Source organism: Centropristis striata, chromosome 22 (genome assembly GCF_030273125.1).
Source record: "Centropristis striata isolate RG_2023a ecotype Rhode Island chromosome 22, C.striata_1.0, whole genome shotgun sequence".
Lineage (NCBI taxonomy): Eukaryota > Metazoa > Chordata > Actinopteri > Perciformes > Serranidae > Centropristis > Centropristis striata.
The window spans coordinates 22,344,099-22,363,308 of NC_081538.1; the positions used below are offsets into that span (position 1 = coordinate 22,344,099).

Below are 19,210 nucleotides of genomic sequence, written 5' to 3' on the forward strand. Positions count from 1 at the left end.
AGAGAGAGAGAACACCTGTAGTAGGATGATCATGTTGACTGGTGAAGCGGAGAGTTGGCACCGACGCCTCCGTGCATGCCTTTGAAGTACAGCTCTCTTGGCAGGACATAACAGACAGCTGATGTAACTTACTCTTAAGAGACAAGAAAAATGAGCTCTTCGCAGAGACCCGACCAGCCTGCTGTTTATCTGCAGCTGACCTGAAGGGGTAGTCAGAATGAAAAAGAACAAAGCTCAAGCACGTGGCCAATTTCCACGGAATTCCATACAAACTCGGCACATACTCAGAAAAATATTTATTTTATTGGACATTTACTAGAATAGAAACACTTTCTTGGACTCGCACCGCGGAAGGTGCTGCGCAGATGTCTACATTTCAGTCATCCAAAAGCAAAGTTTCCTGTCACCACCAATCACACAGAGCGGGAGCGTCCGGTGCCAGCTGAGGCCTGATCCCACTGTGGCCGATCCAATCATCACCGGCTGTAACAAGATCAGTGTGTGATATGAGACTGGAGCTGTGGAGAACATTAAGACATAATGATCGGGACTGTGAAAAGCATCTCGCTCACCTGTGGGTGGCCAAGATGGTGGATGAGTAACTGACTAGAGATCTTTCCAGGACAGCCCGTGGTGGCAAAGAGATTTTCATTGGCTCTGGACCACCTGAGGAGAACAACATCTCTTTAAATGTCATCACCCTGTTAAACTAAATCAGCTTTCTTACATCGAAAACAACTGACGATCCATACAAATCCATATGAAAATGTTTTAACTGCGTGCACAAGGGACAGTTTGGATTCTGGGGTTGTATGAGGTACTTATCCGTTTATAGTGTATTACAGTAGATGGCAGTCAGCACGCCACCAGTTCAGAGAAGCAGCCTACAAAGCAATGTACAGCTATGGATGGAGGCAGCAGCTCAATGTATTTTGGCCACCTTAAAATTCTATGTAGGTTTAAGTGTACTGTATATTTAGAATATTTTTACCACTCTATCTTGCCGTCAGACAGCTCTCTTAAAGTTTAAGCATGGGGAACTGAAGCCTTTCTATGCTCTCGTCAAATCCACCAGACTCCAATGACAAAAATGGCAATTTTACCTAAAAGAACTTTGGGCATTGCTGGTCTATTGCTGCAATGATTGGTTGGTTTGTTTGCTTTATTGTGCAACTTTGGTGCGTTAAAAGATTAGTTTAGATTCACCAAAGTCACACCGTAACACAAACAAACTAACTGATTGAGGTAGCAGTAGACCTGCAACTCTGATGTTCTGTGAGATAAAATTGATGTTTTTGTCAATGGAGTCTGGTGGCTTTGACAAAAACATAGATAACTGCTACAGTTTCCCACCAAACAAGTGCCTCTGTCCACAGCAGTACGCTATATGAAGTGTACGCCTCCTAGAATATTTTTAACACTTTATCTTGCTGCTAGAGTTTAAGCAGGAGAGCTGAAGCCGTTCTATGCTCTCGTCAAAGCCACCAGACTCCATTGACAAAAACAGCAATTTTACCTCACAGAACATGGGCATTGCTGGTCTATCGCTGCCATGATTTTTTTGTTTGTTTGTCTTATTGTGTGACTTTGGTGTATTAAAAGATTAGTTCAGATTCACCAAAGTTACACAGTAACACAAACAAACGAACTGATTGAGGCAGCAACCCTGATGTTCTGCGAGGTAAAAATTTATGTTTTTGTCAATGGAGTCTGGTGGCTTTTGACAAAAGCATTGATAACAGCTTCAGTTTCCCGTCGGAAAGTGTTGACGACAAGGTAAACAGGTAAAAATATTCTAAATCCAGCGATATATGTATGTCTTTTGCAGCTACAATACATTTTGCTTCTGCCTCCAACCACAGCAGCACATGGCTTAGCTTTCATGTTGGTACTCTGGCCTGCTTCTCCAAACTGGAATCATGCCAACATTCATCTACTGTTGGTAATACACTAAATATGGAAAAGTACCTCATACAAAACCCACTTCATGAAAACCTGAACTGGCCTTGAAATGGCAAATTTTTGATGCATGAAAGACATGAAATCCAGGCTAAATTACAGAATAAGTTTCTTAGTTATGGGCAAAGAAGGTGAAAAATAAAAAACACTAAGCCTTACAACAGTTAAAGAAAGATGCAGAATACATTCTTCTTACTTGAATAACCGTGCTTTATCTATGTGGGCTGGTCTTTTTTCCTGTGGGTAACTGCAAAGGATAAAAACAAGTTAAACTCCATCATCATAAATCAATACACCATGCAGCATCAATAGTGTATGACCCACTGAATTCTCCCCCAGTTACCTGGAGCGAGTTATGTCCCAGATGAGCCAATCGTTGCCCGCAACGGCACCGACTTTGATCGTGTTTGTGAGGCACCAGTCGGCCGTCATGAGCGGTGACTGACCACAGTCCAGTGACAGAATGGCCTGCTGGGTCACCAGGTCATAGAAGCGAATAGTTCCCTTCTTCTCTGCCACCATTAACTGGAGAGGACAGACGGGTCATTTAAAGTTATATCTATAGCCCGGCATCCATTTCAGCTCCTTTCTGGATCACAATCCTTACAAATTTCTCATATAAAAAGACATAATGTGCAATACAATGGTCATAATCATTGAACATTTATATTATCAAGTTTACTGTTGACCTGCTTTATATTTCTAGTCATGGAGTTATTTTAGGTCAGGGCCGTACATTCCAGGTGTGCAGGGCTTGAACTTCTCTCTCAAGGCTTTACAATGACTACAACTCTATGACTGCCTTCAAGAAGAGAATGACTGAAAAAGCAGACGATTATCACATCCTTCCCTTCTCAAGATGACAGCAGCTTTTGGCTTTAGATGTGGTTGGACTACTTCATTTTGATGACAAATTCAGTGTTTTCTTCTCCCTGAAGTTTGGTCAATGTTCTATTCGGGCTTTTTTTATTTTCTAATGCAGTACCAGGCTGTTTAACAGAAAAGGTCTATGAATGTAGTTTGTGATGAGGTCTTCACTAGTTGTGTTTCTATAAGCATTTTGAAGATTTGCACGAGAAAAGCTTAATGGAAACTTTTGAAAATGTGCATAAAAGGTGGATTATTGTCTTTTTCGGAAAAATTGTTAATGCACTAAACAGGAGATGGAAACACTTTCTGAAATAGTGAAAATTTAACTTATATGAGTGATCAGCTGTTTTCTCTGACATGAAAGAACAATTATAAGTTGCCCAATTGAATCCAATTCCTGAAAACTTCTCTCCATTGTCTCTCGTGGGTGGCCAAAGTTGTTGACGATTCTCTACTTCTTTTCCTGTTTACTGACGGATTAGCCTACAGGAATACATTACACTGCCATCTTCTGACCAAAATACGTATATGCAGCGTTGTTTATTTGCTCTAAACCAGTTGATGGCATTTTCTTTAATGCAACATTCAAGAATTTGGCTTCAAAATTTGTTGGAATGGAAACATGATGACTGTGCCCTTATCCTGTTTTTAAAGTTTAGATCTTAAAGGAACACTCCACCGTTTTTTCATATTAAAACATGTTATTCGGTCAAGTAAGACGAGTTGATACAGACCTCTTGCGTCTCAATGCGTGCACTCAATCGCCCTGGCGCGCGGCGCCACTTGGCTAGCACTTAGCTTAGCCCAGTTCATTCATTAGGATCCAAACAGATGGACAGTTAGAAGCGACCAAACTCCTCCACGTTTTCCCTATTTAAATACAGCTACACGAGTAGTTAAACGACCAAGTATGGTGACACAAAATAAAACGTGACGATTTTCTAAGCGGATAAAAAGGATAACTATAATGTATGGCGGAATAGCACTTGGGAGCACTTCGACTCGGCGCAGTAATATCATCACTCCTGAAAAATCTTCTCCCCCTCCCTCTCCCTCTCACTTCCGCTCCCTCTCACTTCCGTCAACAGAACCAACGTGAGCTGCACCAGGAGTAGTAGTTCGAGCAGAGCTGACAGAAGTATCAGGTTGTAGGAAGATATTTGTGAACAATCATGGTTATAACGTGCATTGTAAAGGGTTGCGATAACAAGCAGAAGGTATATAGTACCGTCATGTTTCACAGAGAGGGAGGGTGAGAAGATTTTTTCAGGAGTGATGATATTACTGCGCCGAGTCGAAGTGCTCCCAAGTGCTATTCCGCCATACATTATAATTATCCTTTTTATCCGCTTAGAAAAGCGCCACGTTTTATTTTGTGTCGCCATACTTGGTCGTTTAACTACTCGTGTAGCTGTATTTAAATAGGGAAAACGTGGAGGAGTTTGGTCGCTTCTAACTGTCCATCTGTTTGGATCCTAATGAATGAACTGGGCTAAGCTAAGTGCTAGCCAAGTGGCGCCGCGCGCCAGGGCGATTGAGTGCGCGCACTGAGACGCAAGAGGTCTGTATCAACTCGTCTTACTTGACCGAATAACATGTTTTAATATGAAAAAACAGTGGAGTGTTCCTTTAAATGATAATCCAAACCTTAAAAATATCAATTTAATTTAGTATCATTGAAAGAAATTAATGAAATGTTGAGGTATAAGCCAACTATGTAATTTTTAAGAGTTGTCTAACACCCCTTAAAATAAAGAACTCCTCGCAGCATCTCATAAAGGTTTGGCGACTCCTAGTGGCGGTAGGGAAACATTGTATTGGAGGTTATTTCACAGTATTATTTCCATTTTATGGTTGGGCAGAATCTTAAATCGGGCTCATTTGACCACTTGTGAAATTATCAGGTATGTTGGATAGCGTTAAAGATGCCTGAATGAGGTTAGAAGCATCAGAGGTTAATAAATGAGTCACAAAAAGGTGAAATGACTGCTGCTAAAAGTCATCTGGGACAACCGAATCACCCCTGGGCTTGAGACAAACACCCTGAGATATTGAACATAAAGTTACATTTACACCTCACTACATGACTAGAAAACAGCATGAAGTTTGTCCTCAGAATATGAGCATGTGTCCGACACAAACCCCTCCTACCTTAAAGGCTTCCTCTGGGTGCCAGCATACACTGATGCCAGGCGAGCGAAGTCTGAGAGAAGTGCTTTCATTTCCATCCAGGTCCCACACCCTGGAGAGATAGATACAAATAAATAAAAGATGAGACTAAATGACTGTATGCTGTCAGTGCACTGCTACTGATATTATATTTGCAAAATCCAAGTAGTATAAGTAACTATTTCCTTATAAACTGACAGAGTTGTGAGAATTCTTAGCTCTCAGGTTATTGTGAAGGGGGTAACAAACATAGGACTTTTAATCAGATCTCATTAGTAATGTTACAGATTGATTCGACTTGATGTGTGAACCGCTCTTGGCTTAAAATCCAAAACAAAATCCACTTAATTAACAACAAAGATGGGGTTTTAGTGCAGTTCCAAAAATAGCATCGGCATTTGGCATTTGAGAAGCTTACATAATATCTGAAAAGAGTTCACCTTCCCAGGGTTTTCTTTCTCTGTGGTGCTCGGTTCAAGACAAAATGACATAGCTCATTTTCAGGAGGTAATGTCGGCCCAAATGTTACACACATTCAGCCTTAATCCTTACAGATATAAGTCTTCTCATTACCTTGTGCGCAAATATCCTTAACCCTTCGAGAACACATGGACCATTTGTCTTTTTTAGGGGGTGACAATGGATCTTTAGGGGGAGATAGCAGGTAACAGTAGACGACACATAGAAGTAGAACCTGAAGATTACTTTGAGATTCAGCTCAGCACCTGTGTGTCAAGTCTTTCTAGTCATAAATATAGTTATAATTATGCTATGGTTAGGCCTATTCAAATGTTATAGTACAGAGTGTATAAGGGCTTAGAATATTACAAGCTGTTACGGCAAATTTGGGGTTAATATAATTAATACTAATATAATTTTTACTATTTTTACCAGCAAGAATTAAAAAAAAAAAGGTCAGACATCCCTCCAAAATAACACATCGAGCCATCCAGCCACGAAGACATTGAGCAACCCCATAAAAAAAACACATGATGTGACTTGCTATCAAAACCTTTTGACATTTTGGAGATTTCTGCAAAAACTTCATTTTTTGGCGATTGGATGGAATGCACTTCTAATTCTGAAATTGCTGAGAAACCGCTTTTTGTCAATATACTGTCAATAACCTCTGAATGCTCTAAGTCTCTAGTTTGTGTCTGTGATCATCCTAGAGGTCACAACAGGTGATATTATACAGTGAGGTCAAGTTTCAACAGTCTCACTATGATTAAAATGCTACCAAGGATTAACATGCTCATGCATGAATACAATTGGGGTCATTAAAGTCTCAGCTTTCCAGTCATACCCAATTTATGCATTCCAAGACAGATCCCAGTATGCAGAAATATTCAAATGCACCATTTTCAGAATAGGGAAATATTTACATTTATACTTCATGCAAGAATGCATAGTTTTGCCCAAAACTGCCTGCGATTCGCATAAAGTGGGCATGTCTGTAAAGGGGTGACTCGTGGGTGCATAAAGAATCTATGTTCATTTAAAAATGTTGAGGTCAGAGGTCAAGGGACCACTTTGAAAGTGGCCATGCCAGTTTTTCCTCTTGCCAAAATTTAGCCCAGAGAATGTGGAAATAAAAGAGGACACGTGTTCATCCGACTTCATGTTTGCTCTAAATTGATCTAACTTCTGCTTGTTGTGCGCAAGTGATGAACAGGGTTCTTCGTGTTTTTCCAGGGAAAAGGGCTCTTTTCTCAGATTTGGGTCCTGAGCTCTGAAGACAGACAGACTAATGCTGGACTCCTCTTTCAGGGAAAACGCCAGCCTCACATTACATTGAGCTATGATAGCAGGGGCAGGAGGAGGAGGGGGGGGGGGGGCATCACCCTCGCCTGAGTCGGCGTTACGCTCCACTCACATTACAGCCAATGTTTCGCTGTGGGCGGCCCGCTGCCATTCATTTACTGTGGAGTAGAGAGAGGGCAGCAGGATGCACGTCAGTTGAGGAAGAGCAGGGGAGAGAAGTTGAACGGCATCCTACTTTGTGCAAATGAAACCGAGGGGCGAACGCCAACCAAGAACCAAAGCTCGTGTGAGGATTATGACCAAACTTCATTTAAATAATAGCCGATTATAAATTAAATAAGACACATGATAGTAAAAGCAGACGAGAGAGACCACGGATGTAATGAATCACTTGGATGGAGAGAACTGCGGGTCCTGAGACCTGGATCTACGGTTAACCACATCTGAATGAGAAGAAAAGGTGGGGATGGGGGCACAGGGGTGGGGGGCTGCAAGTGTTTCCGGGAATATAAAACAAACGCTTGTGAAGCATGGGAAGGCGCTGACTGATGAGGTCATGCAAAAGACATCATCTAATAAAGCCCAAAAAGTACCTCCAAAGACCATCTAAATGTCAAGTGTGTTGTTGGAGAGATTGATGTCCTCAGTGGTGCGGTGTAGGGGAGGATATGCCCCGTCTCAGATGAAGACCTCAGTAAACACTCAACTTTTCCTGCCTCATCTCCCCTGCAGCAGGATAGAACCCGGTCGAAACTCTGGGCTTCTTTCCTTTGCCCATGTGCAGACTCAGCCAGAGCCTCGACCGTGGAGCATGAGTGAGGCTGAGCAGAAAAAAAAAGAAAAACCCCCAGACCACACCAGGAAAACAACGACTAAACCCTATTCTTTCAGACCACTAGCCAAGCAGAGCTCAATTGCACGCTACACCACCAACGGCCAAACTGTGGTCAACCACTCTGCCCTTCAAACGGAGAGCACCGGCTCCCCAAAAAAACATAACCTTCGCCAAACGAGGTGAAAGACATGAGACACGAAAACACGCGTGACCGCCTCTGATAAAACACTGTGTAATTGCATAACACTACATCAAGCAATAACACTTCGATTCCATGTACAACAGAGTTGAAAAGGACATCTGAAGTCCTGTATTGTGTTATCTAAGTGAGAAAACAGCGTGGCTGGAGCGTTACGGTTTGTCAATGTTTCCCATAAGTGGAGGAAACGGGAAATGCCGTTAGCACTGCGTGATCTGATTTATTGTAGAGAGCAGAGTAAATAATCGGAGGTGACTCTCTGGAGGGAGAGAGCGGGAAGTCAAACAATATAATCCCATCACAGGGTCGCCCTGGCTGAGGTGCACAATGTTTGCATCAGCATCTATTTCACCAACAGGACTTTTTATTTTGACATCTAACATTATCTGCTTTTAAAAACCCCAGACTTCTGCTGTTGAAAGAGTAACTGAGACGTTTGACATACTTATTGGTTTGGCTTCTTTCCTCTATACACCTGGCAAGTTCAGGGATCCTCTTATAATGCAGAGTAAAGACAAATTTATACAAATGAACAGGTTTGGCTCTTCAACTTGTGTGTGGTTGAAAGATTGTGAACTTGCTAAACTTGAAATTTATTTTATTATGTAAAAATATATGCACTACTAGTAACCAACAGGCTAAGCTACTCAGACATACCAAATAAAAACAAATAGTAATCTTATAGTAATGGATAAGTGATTTAAATAGATAATAATTTATTTTAAGCTATTTTAGCCATTAAACTACTGTTTAAGCTTTCAACTGCTAAGCCACATACTTTTAATTAACAGTTAAAACAGATAACTTTGGTAGTAACGGTAATGATTGAAATAGATATTGCTTGATAAACAATAGTAGTTACATGGTTGAAGTCGCTAGCTAAATGTAACGGCCAAACATTTAAAACAGATAACGTAAGCTAAAGGTGATAGCTAAAATAGATAGCTAAACGGCTAATTAAATACACATTGCTAGATCAATAGTTGAAAAAATAATGTTAGCTAAAAGAAAAAGCTTAATGGCTGAACTAGATAGCTAAAAGTAACTGCTAAACAGTTGAAACAGCTGATTTGAGATAAAACTAATAACTAAATGTTATTAAATAGAAAGCTAAAAGTAGTAGCTAAACAGCCGAAACATTTAACGCTAAAAGTAACCACTAATGGCTGAAATACAAATTGCTCGATAAATAGTTGAAAATAAAAGGTTAGCTTGAAGTAATGGCTTAACAGTTCAAACATCTTATTTTAGATACAACTAATAACCTTATGTTGTTAAATAGATTGCTAAACGTAATAGCTAAACACTTGAAACAGCTAACGTTAGCTAAAACTTATGGCTAATGGCTGAAATAGATACTGATTGCTTAAAGTAATGGTAAGTTGATACAGATAGCTAAAAGAAATAGCTAATGGCTGAAATAGATAATGCTTCCTAAAAGTAAGTAATAGCTGAAACCTATTGAAGTGATGAAAAGTGCTTCAAACAGCTAAAGTTAATGGATTAATGATTTAAATAGTTTGCTTAAGTAATGGATAACAAATGGCTAAAACAACCATTTACCTAAATATTGACAATTTGTTATAATAAAGTGAATACTTTTTCAAAATACAATTATAGTTTTAAAGTAGAAGGGCAGTAAAAGAGTGCAGATCTCTGTCCAGGCCATACCCTAACTCACAATGTTAAATAATGTTAAAAAATAATTAGTATTTTTTTCTCTCTGTGATTTGGATCCATTCCTCGATGTAACAGGTTCTTCCTTGGCCCATGCTACACACTCCAACCAAGTTTCATGCAAATCTAGCCAGGAGCTTTTCTGTAATCCTGCTGACAAACAGACACACCAGCCAAACCTCAAACACAACCTGCTTGGTGGTGGTTATAAGATCCAGTTTCTAATCTATTCATAAGAACATCTTTAGAACATCACAGGGTACTTGAGTTGATTAGATAGGGCTGTGGGGGTACGTCAGTCCAAGAAAGATTGAGGTGGTTGAAAGCGTGGATATCAGGCTGTTCTAATTTGTTTGCCGTGCACAACATAAGAGGTTGAGAAAAACCGACGGATTATCAGTGAGAACAGAACAAAATGCTTTAAACCATATACATAATGCAGCAGCAGCAGGTGTGCGTTGTCCTGAGTTCATCTGCGAACTCAGTCAACCCCAAATCCCCTCAGGATCCTGCAGTGTGGCCTTGTGATCCCTAGGTGGCAGTTTCCCCACAGACTGACCCCGCTCCAACTATACTGATACCATGAGCTGTTTAGACTACATGAACCAAATGTAAACTCCCCAGAGGGAGTGGAGTCTGGTTCCCCACCTAGATGCTGCAGCGTCAGGTTGCATGTTGGCAAAAGCCGAGTTCCCACAACGGCAGGGGACAGTGATGACAAAGCTAAGCAAACTTATAGTAGAGGCACTGCTGCCAAACCTAACAGAGTGATGGAGAGGTCATGAGCCTATACATGCAGGCAAACACTCCGCTCCCTCCCTTTCTGCAGGACTAGTTTCCTCCTCTCATTTCGGGGCTCAGTTTGTGTGGGCTGACTGGAAGGTCCTCTCCTGTTAACTTGATCTATCCCTTGTTCCGCCTCTGTCTTCCTCCGGCGTCCCATATTTTCTCAACATGACAGAATTTAAATCTTTCAGCAGATGGAGCGCACTCCTGTTTTCTCTGGCCGGTCAGCGGAGGCATGGGGAAGAGGAGAGTGGACGGGGAGTGGAGGAGACTCAGATGGCCTAATGTGGTGGGACCAGGCACTGAGCAGGACAGGACAATCATCAAACTGGTGACTGTCAAAGTGTGACCGCTTGGCAATGGATGCTTCTATCATTTATGGCAGCATGTGTTTAGGTGACACTGATTAAATTAAAATGCGTGTTTTGTTTCATTCATAAAAAACTGGTTGTGACAGCCCAAATTAAACTTTATATTGTTCTGGTTCAGCTTCTTGAAAATTAAAAAACTGGATGATTTTTTTTCTCTGTTTTGCATCATTGTTAATGGAATATTTTGGATGTGGCACTTTTTGTCAGACAGAAGAAGGCATTTGAAGACATCACCTTAGACTCTGGAAAAACTTTGATGCAAATTTTCCACTCTTTTCTAACATTTTTCTCTAACCATGTTTAATTGACTAAATAATCTGCAGGTTAACTGATAATTAACTAGTTAAACTTCCAACTTTTGGTTCAAATCTGAAAGTATGAAAATAAAGATTGTATACATTTGCTGTACATTGACACTATAAGAAAAGACCCGAGTATAGCAACATAGCTTTGCATGCTGCAGAAGAACGAGCCTGCAGATGTAGAGGGGCGGTGACCCTGAGGTGACCCTGGCTACTGACACACTTTTTCCCTCCTCTAGCATTAATTGAAAAGGAAAATTTGGGGACCCTGTTATAGGTCCCCGTTAGAAAGGAAAATCTTTCTGCAGCTAATTGGATTTCCATATTTAACCAATTAGCTAGAAAAGCTACAAAGCAGCTCTGTGCTTACGCACAGTCACACCGGAGCATGTTGTGCTTAGCATCATGTTTCACTGTGGAAACACAGTCAGGACTTTCTGCACCATTAACAGAGAACAGAACTGAAAATCAGAAGCTGGGAACACACACGTACACACACAGAAATAAAATGGTTTGGACCTGCAAGTGTGGTCATCACTGACGGAAGCAATTTGTTTCCCCTCTGTGGGCTCGAACACCAAATGGTTAATGTAGCTGGTGTGGCCCTCCATCACCTAGGACAGCAGAGAAAAACAATATGTAAACAGAAACGGCAAATACTTGATCGATAAAATGTTAAATTAGCATTTTCTAGCAAATTGGGCTTACTAAACTGGCTGCAGCTCTGCTTTCTGCGTGTACGGCTACATTTCCTGTATCACTAAGTACCAAATGCCAGTGCTAAGTAGAGAAAGTTTGATGCCAACTGACAAGCGCAATACTGGCCAATGTGCTCCAGATGTTGCACTACCTTGACTTCATGCCTATCCTGAAGATCAGAAGTCAGCAGGCGTAGCTTTCTGTCAGCTGCAGCAGTGCAAAATCTGCAAAGGGAGAGGAAGAGGAAAAGAAAGGGAGGATGTGAAAACAAACAAAGAGAGAACATCAAAACAGAGTCAGACTGTACAGGCCCAATGACAGACGACATCTCTTCCTACATGCATGCCTGCAGCCGCCCAGACTGACACCTCTGGATGAGAGTGTCAGTGTGTGTGGTAGAAACTTGGACAGTGATCAGTAGAAACGCTGCCAGGGAGATTCTAATTGCACGCCAAGATAAACACAGAGAAAAACAAGATTCCTCACGGCATTTACGCATGTCTCTGTTCAAAAACCTGTGCAGAGCCAGGCAGAGGACTTTCCCTCTAATCAGTCGTAGTATACACCAGTGCCTGCAATTATTCACACAATTACACTAACTCACTTATGACAAGAAAAACACACACATATCACCAGAATAAACAGACAGCGGTTCACACATTTTCAGTCGCAGGCACAGATGGATTTGGCATGATGTCACTACAAACACCCTTAACGTGCTTCGGGGTATTACTGCTACAGTAGATTAGATTATATTAGGATAGGCCTTCTAACCCTACAAATTAGTGTTGTACTTTGGAGTAAAGCATGGAACACATTCTGGCTCTTTTTGCTTTTTTCTACTTTAATGTCAAAGCCATTTTCTTTATTGATCTCCAACAATCTTGTGAAGTACAATAAAGTCACTATTAAAAGGGAAACATTGAATTTCAGGACCAGTGAACTTCAGCTGTGTTGTTGTTGAGCACTGTGATTATTGTTTAAGCACAAGACAGAACTGAGAGTTTAACCTTTCTAGATGATCTCACCACAAAGTACACCTCAACAGCGACCTGAAAACACAAAGTTGAGGCAAACAGGAGAACCCTCTTGGGAATATCTTTAAGCGTTGAAGCACCTTGCAGCAACAGTTGACTCCTGAGGCCTTGCACGTGAAAAAAAAATGTATTTATCTATTTGCTCTCCGACATGAAAATATTGCTGCTAATCACATGTCTGGCATTAAAGCTGGGAGTCAATTAGTATAACTAAGCATGAAAACCAGAAACAAAGAAGTTAAAGTTCGAAAAAACTGCCTGGAAGAACCTCTAAAGGTCAACAATTGACATGTTATATCTTGTTTGCGAAATATGAACCAGCCACTGTGACTTTGTGGCGTCTCCCCTTGATTCTTGGCAACCTTGTGACGATAAGACTTCAGGCAACATTTTCCAAAATGTCATAAACATAACTAACTAAATGAGGATGAGCAGTTGTGGCCTAACACCTAAGGGACGGATTGAATCCCAGTCACTGTATCTTCAGCTTGGCTGAAGATGTGAATTGACTGAATGAGTGGGAAGTATTGGTGTATTAAAAAGAACTGGATACAACTTCTAAGGTGGAGCCTCAGTCATTCCTATGAAAGTTGCTCAATGGTGCATGAAGTCAAAATAGTTAGAACTTCCGTGTACAAAATAACCCAGATCGGACCAAACAAATCAAATTCTGATACAAGTACTTTTGTGGGGATTGTGACATTAAAGAACATGTATTAACTGGTTTTTGCCCGAAGAAAGTCAACAGAGAAAAGTATTTTTGGGCCCCATGGCATCATGTGATTATCCTGCTGAAGATGTGATTCCACAGTTTGGCAACTATATGAAATTGGCTTCAAAGCCTAGTGATCTCACTGTGGACTTGGTTGGATGCCGGTGAGGTTTCTTAGGGTGCTTTCACACCAGAACCTGCATTTTGTCTGATAGTCCATTTGTTTTTTGCTGGTGTGAACTCTCAAATGAACTCTGGTGCTGACCAAAGAACTGAACTCTGGTCCGCTAAAAAACGGAGGTCTCGGTTCCAAGTGCACCAGAGTTCGGTTTGCTGCAGATGAGAACGCAGTCCGAACCAAAGGGAGGAAGTGAACCAAACACAGAGCATTCTGGGTTGAATCTGGGCGTCCATTTGAGAATCAAGACCAGGCACTGTAGTAGCAGGCTTAGAAAAGGTCTCGTGGACAGAAATGCTCTAATGATGAAGTAGAGATTCATATCAAAATATGGTCAGATGATCACAGAACACAGCTGCTTGTGTCTACACACAGTCTTCAAATTATTTAGCAACAGAATGGTCCACTAACAATACAATGAAGTTGTGACTTTAAAAAAAAAGTGCTCTTATCCTCACATATTCTGTCCAATAGACGATGGACGGTGTCAACAGTGTGACATTTGTTCACAATGCTTGGTGCTCCTAATAAAGCTCAGTATGGAAGCGATGTCTTGATTCGCGTGAATCAAGACCTCCAGACTTTATATGTGAAAGTGAACTTATTCTTGTCACAACACTAGTGACTCCTACTTGTTCATGATATCTGTAAAGTTTGGAGTGGGACAGCGGGGGGTAGCCTGAATCTCTGTGTATTAAAATGCTAGAAAGAAACATGTAAAAAAGTTATATAATATCAAAAAAATACTGTGGATGTAGCTATTTAGCTTGACCTCCATTTGTGTAGAAAGAAAAAAGTCCCGACTGTTGTTTTGTTTCACATCGTCTGTTTTGAACCAAAATACTTCCAAATAGCAGATGTAACATTTCTTTCCACAACAGCTCTTCTTCACTTCTTGTAAGCTTGATTTTTTTCCATCGTCTACTGAACAAATCTGCTCCGAGAAGGACTGTGATTGGTCGGTTGCTGTGCAGACGCAACATGTGTGCAATAGCAGAGACCAAGATGTAATTAAATTAGGCTGTTACTTGTCTGGTGGGGAAGACTGTTTGTCAGCATTGCCTCAGCACGTTTTTTTATCCTCGAAAAGCAGTAAACTGGTTTATGTAGTGCTGCAGAACTGTAGATTGCAAAGTAAAATAAAGTCATTTCTGACTGTAAAGAGTGAAAAATCTGTGTGTTTTGTGGAAGTCAGTAGAGTGTCTGGTCTTTGTAGGATTTAGTAAGCCTCAATTACAAGCCGCTGTGGTGTTTGGTGGCAGCGCTGCAGCTCGAGCCCCCTCTTCTCCCCTCATCTCTCTCACTCTCTCTGGGCCCCTACTCAAGGCAAGCCCGTGAGAACGTTGTACTTTTCCTGGAAGGCACGGCTACGTGCAGATCGAAGGGAGGGATGGAACCTGAGTGGGCAGTCATCAGCGCAATAACATGTGCGCACGTCACAGCGCTGGCTCGAGGGCCCTGTGGAGTAAACCACAGAAGGCCAGGAATTATCGCTGCCTTTCCTTTTCAATTACAGAAAGCCTAAACACCTCCGGGGGGATCGTGGAACCTTCCCATCCACCGCTCCAATTAGGAGGAAACTCTTGCTTTCTAACAATCTACAGTTAGGCTACTTCCCTCCTGTCCAAGGCCACCTGAAATAACTTGGCTCACATCCTGGCAGCTGCAGCGTGACAGTGAGAGGCGGTGATGACTACTTTCACACAGCGTGGCTGCGTTGCTTTCTCTACAACTGCCTCTTGTTCTGGTCACAAGAAGGGTGTGTGTGAATAATTACACTGTTGTGTTTAAAGACGCAGATGTCAGGTTTCTGATGTGGGAGTGAAGTTTGACACCTGGACACCTCCTAATCCTATTATGATGAACTCTTACATAACAGGGGGCACTAGAGCTGCAGATGTCCCACCATAAACACCATATTATATTAAAAACAGCCAGTTGTGTCAGTAAGTTCATTAGTTAAACTGATTCAGCAAATATGTCAGTACCACTTCACACAGTGTATGAGAGGCTGAGCTGGAAGAGGGGTGTGACGATCACATGAAGCTCCTCCCGCTCATATGTCAAAGAGTTCTTGAGCGAGACACTAAACCCACAATGATTAGGGCTGGGTATACCGACACAACAGACGTCATTTGATACTAATCATGGGATTGGAAGTATTCACTTGCGTATAATGTCACCACAAGCCTGTTGTATTGGAATGATTTTGACCTTTTTGGTGGCATCTCAGCACACTGAATTGCTGCTGAGGTAGTGGGGCAATCACATGTTGCATTAAATCGCCTGCTATGACGGGCTGCGAGCAAAACCACACAATGAGTCATTATTTTTCTTGATCTGGGTACAAGAAAGATCAAATGCAGGTAGAGTTGGACTGGAGAATTTTTGATGCTACTTGGTACTGTGTTGTTTTGGTCAGTACCGTAAAATAATTGAGTACCAATACCTAGCCAACAACTGATGCATGTGTAAGATTAAGATTTATTACTTTATTATTCCCACAATGGGAAATTTAACCCATTCTTTTGTTATACAAGTGAACACGTGCAAGGAGCAGTGGGCAGCACATTACTGCAGAGCTGCATGGGGGAGAGGGTACAAGCCCAGTTCCTAACCTCGAGGCCTTGTACTGCCCAAATGGAAAATAAATGCATCTGCCAAATTAAATAATTGTTATTTTAGCAGGTAATCAATTAAAGTGGGAATTCTGGTGCCTCTATTTTTGTCAAGGTACACTGGATGTTTTGTGGTACTGCAAAAAGCAGAAAGAAAGGATTGAAAAGGTAGTGCGCCAAGTGTTGGTGGGGGGTTATCAGCTTTAAAACAAGCTTTTCATAGACCATATTGTTGACTATTTTAATCTGGAAGGCAGAAAATACACACACATTAACCTTGTGAAATAGACAGTGGTAGCGGTTCAGAAGCCAATCTAGAGTGTTCTTTTATCTAGACCGTTTAGACCCTTTCATGTGCATATATTGGTATTTTGATGCTGAAACAATAATGCAGCAAAATCTACTCAAGATATACAGACACTACCACTATATTGTCCTGCATCATGCATTTTGATGACGACATTTTATCACCAGACCAAAAGGTGCTGGAAGCAAAGTAGCAGTACCTTATAATGGGTATCCTGTCGAGCCGGGACTCTGGGCTCCAGGCAAGAGCATCGACACGCAGTTCATGATGGAAAGCTCGAAGGACATTGAACTCAACTCCCTCAACCTCCATATCCTCCTCCTGTGGGAAGGAATGCATTCAGAATATGATATACTGGGCAATACTGCAGGTGAACCAGGTTGTGTGAAGCTGTGTCTCTAACCTGGAATAGGCAGGTGCCCACGACCACATACTGGTTTCCACCGTAGGCCAGGAGAGAGGCGGGGGTACCAGAGCTGAAAGGACTGAATTCAACCACATGAACATAGTCCTCACATGTCACAGTGTAAGTGGGACTGCGGCTAGAGTCCTCCTGCATGATGGCGTCTTAATAAAGCTGACTTCAGATCAGAGCTTCAACTGTAATACATAAGAATAAAAGAGGACAGAGATTCATTAGTCTAATGGTCATCAACAAAAAGAATGTTTATCACTGTGAAAAAGAATAAAATTTGCACAATAAATCACCTTAGCTGAGCTAAGATAGGCTAATAGATAATACAGATTATACGATATTGCAATATATCAATGTCACAATACAGAATTGCATATCAATGATTAAAGATTGTACCTACAGTTATGGAAAAAAATATAAGACCACCCTTTTTCTTCAATTCCTTGTTCATTTAATGCCCAGTACAACTAAAGGTACATCTGTTTGGACAAATATAATGATAACAACAAAAATAGCTCATAGGAGCTTCTTGATAATAATAGTTTTCTTGATAATAACCAAAATCTTTATCAAGAAAACCATGGAAAATGTCTAGATATCAGCTCTTAAATTAAACTCTTATGAGCTATTTTTGTTGTTATCATTATATTTGTCCAAACAAAGCCTATACCTTAAGTTGCACCAGGAAATTGAAATTGAAGAAAACAAGGGTGGTCTAATATTTTTTTCCATGACTGTATATCCATTCACTTAAAGCTGGAGCAGGACTTCAAGTACTGTTTTATGTGGAGACATAATTTATAGTGGAAGAAAAGCTACGGAGACTGCTCTAAAAAGGGAAATCTAATCTATAACCTTGGCTGTCTTAAATCAAATACTATCAAAACCTCTGAGGAACAAAGTAAGACAGAGAAATCAGAAACGTTCACAAGGCATGCACTGGATTTTGTCAGGGTGCTGCTTGGAATGAACGTCAGACCAAACCTCATTCAAATATCTGCTACTTTCCAAGAGTTAACTCTGCATACATAACGTCACACTGTTAAATAATCGCCCAAGTCATTTTTTGTCAAAATTAGGGTTTTTTTGCTAAATGATGTCCTCATGACACCGGCCATCTATGATAAAATCGCCTACATCCTCAGTTGATCAGATCATGTGATTTTACCCCTTTAAGATAATGGCCTATGTCAAGTGTGTGACTTAAGCAGATTTATTATGCCTAAGTCAAAATAAAATGTGACCTAGGCAATTTTTTTAACATGCCTTTGTGACTTAAGCAAGACATTATAAAACTTTGTTTTGAAGGTGTCTACATAAGAGTGACATGAGCGTGTCATAAACATGACATGGGATGTGTCATGGACATTCATGACACTTTGAAGTAACATTAATGCTCATGATACTTGTCATGTCATGTTTCTGACAGGCTTGTGTGACTCTTATGTAGACACCTTCAAAATAAAGTGTTACCATATCTTGCTTAAGTCACAAAGGCATGTTCAAAAAATTGCCTTTTTTCTCTTAAGTTATATAATTTACACACAGTGTTATTACTATGCCAATAGCCATCCTTTGTTACATCCTTTTTGAGTGAGACAATGAGTTAGAAAATGAGTTAGACGATTAATTTAACAGGGTGACGATAACTAAGGAGGGCATGTGTAGTATTGTTACTAAACTATATTGGTCACTCACCAATTCGGCACATTTTAAAACACACCAAGCAGTGCTTTATTTGAGATAACGCACAACTCAAATTCAGATTTAGCTGGAGCCGAGTCAGAGGTTTGACTGATAATAATAAAATAACACAGGCAGGTTTTAAACGGCTCCTGGTTTATTTGGGCAAACTAGCGTTATTGTGTACGTTATCTTGAATGAGCTAACGTTAAATTCAAAGCTCCTGTGTTCATGTTACTGAAGTTAACGTACACATAACGGTAATGAGTCACCCCGGCAACAAGCTACAACGTGACAGCTATCTGTATGTGCAAAGCTAGCTAACAATTAGCCAAACAAGGGTTTAGACTGCCCGTTTAACAACTTTACGCTCTGACTAAGAACTTAATAACCACTTTCGCTCATGAGAGTATTTTCCGTTTCAGAATAAAGTACTGTCTGATATACTTTACCACTTTATTTTCAAAAGATCCTTGAAATCAAATGATCCGCGCGTTGGAGATGTTTTCAAGCTGTTTCCGGGTACGACATGGAATGTACCATTTGATAGAACTATCAAGGGGGATTTCCCACGACGTAAATTAAAAAGTCCAAACCACGTCGTAATATATCAGCATATTGTTGATGTA

The 19,210-nt window shown here is 40.9% G+C and overlaps 1 protein-coding gene across 2 annotated transcripts; it reads right to left on the bottom strand.

The window, feature by feature from the left end:
* Nucleotides 1–276: 276 nt before the first annotated feature.
* On the bottom strand, nt 277–19,187 carry nup37 (nucleoporin 37). Of its 2 annotated transcripts, none has more exons than XM_059326082.1 (10): nt 18,597–18,746; nt 16,887–17,083; nt 16,683–16,804; nt 11,783–11,855; nt 11,452–11,546; nt 4,981–5,071; nt 2,303–2,484; nt 2,156–2,206; nt 573–666; nt 277–483 (listed from the first exon to the last, which is right to left on the bottom strand). In XM_059326082.1, exons 2-10 carry the CDS (start codon nt 17,040–17,042, stop codon nt 370–372), a joined length of 978 nt encoding a protein of 325 aa, XP_059182065.1. In that variant the 5' UTR covers nt 17,043–17,083; nt 18,597–18,746; the 3' UTR covers nt 277–369. The 2 variants fall into 2 exon arrangements, with proteins under 2 accessions (XP_059182065.1, XP_059182064.1); XM_059326081.1 differs by lacking the exon at nt 18,597–18,746 and adding an exon at nt 19,034–19,187 and having other exon boundaries at nt 279–483.
* Nucleotides 19,188–19,210: the final 23 nt, after the last annotated feature.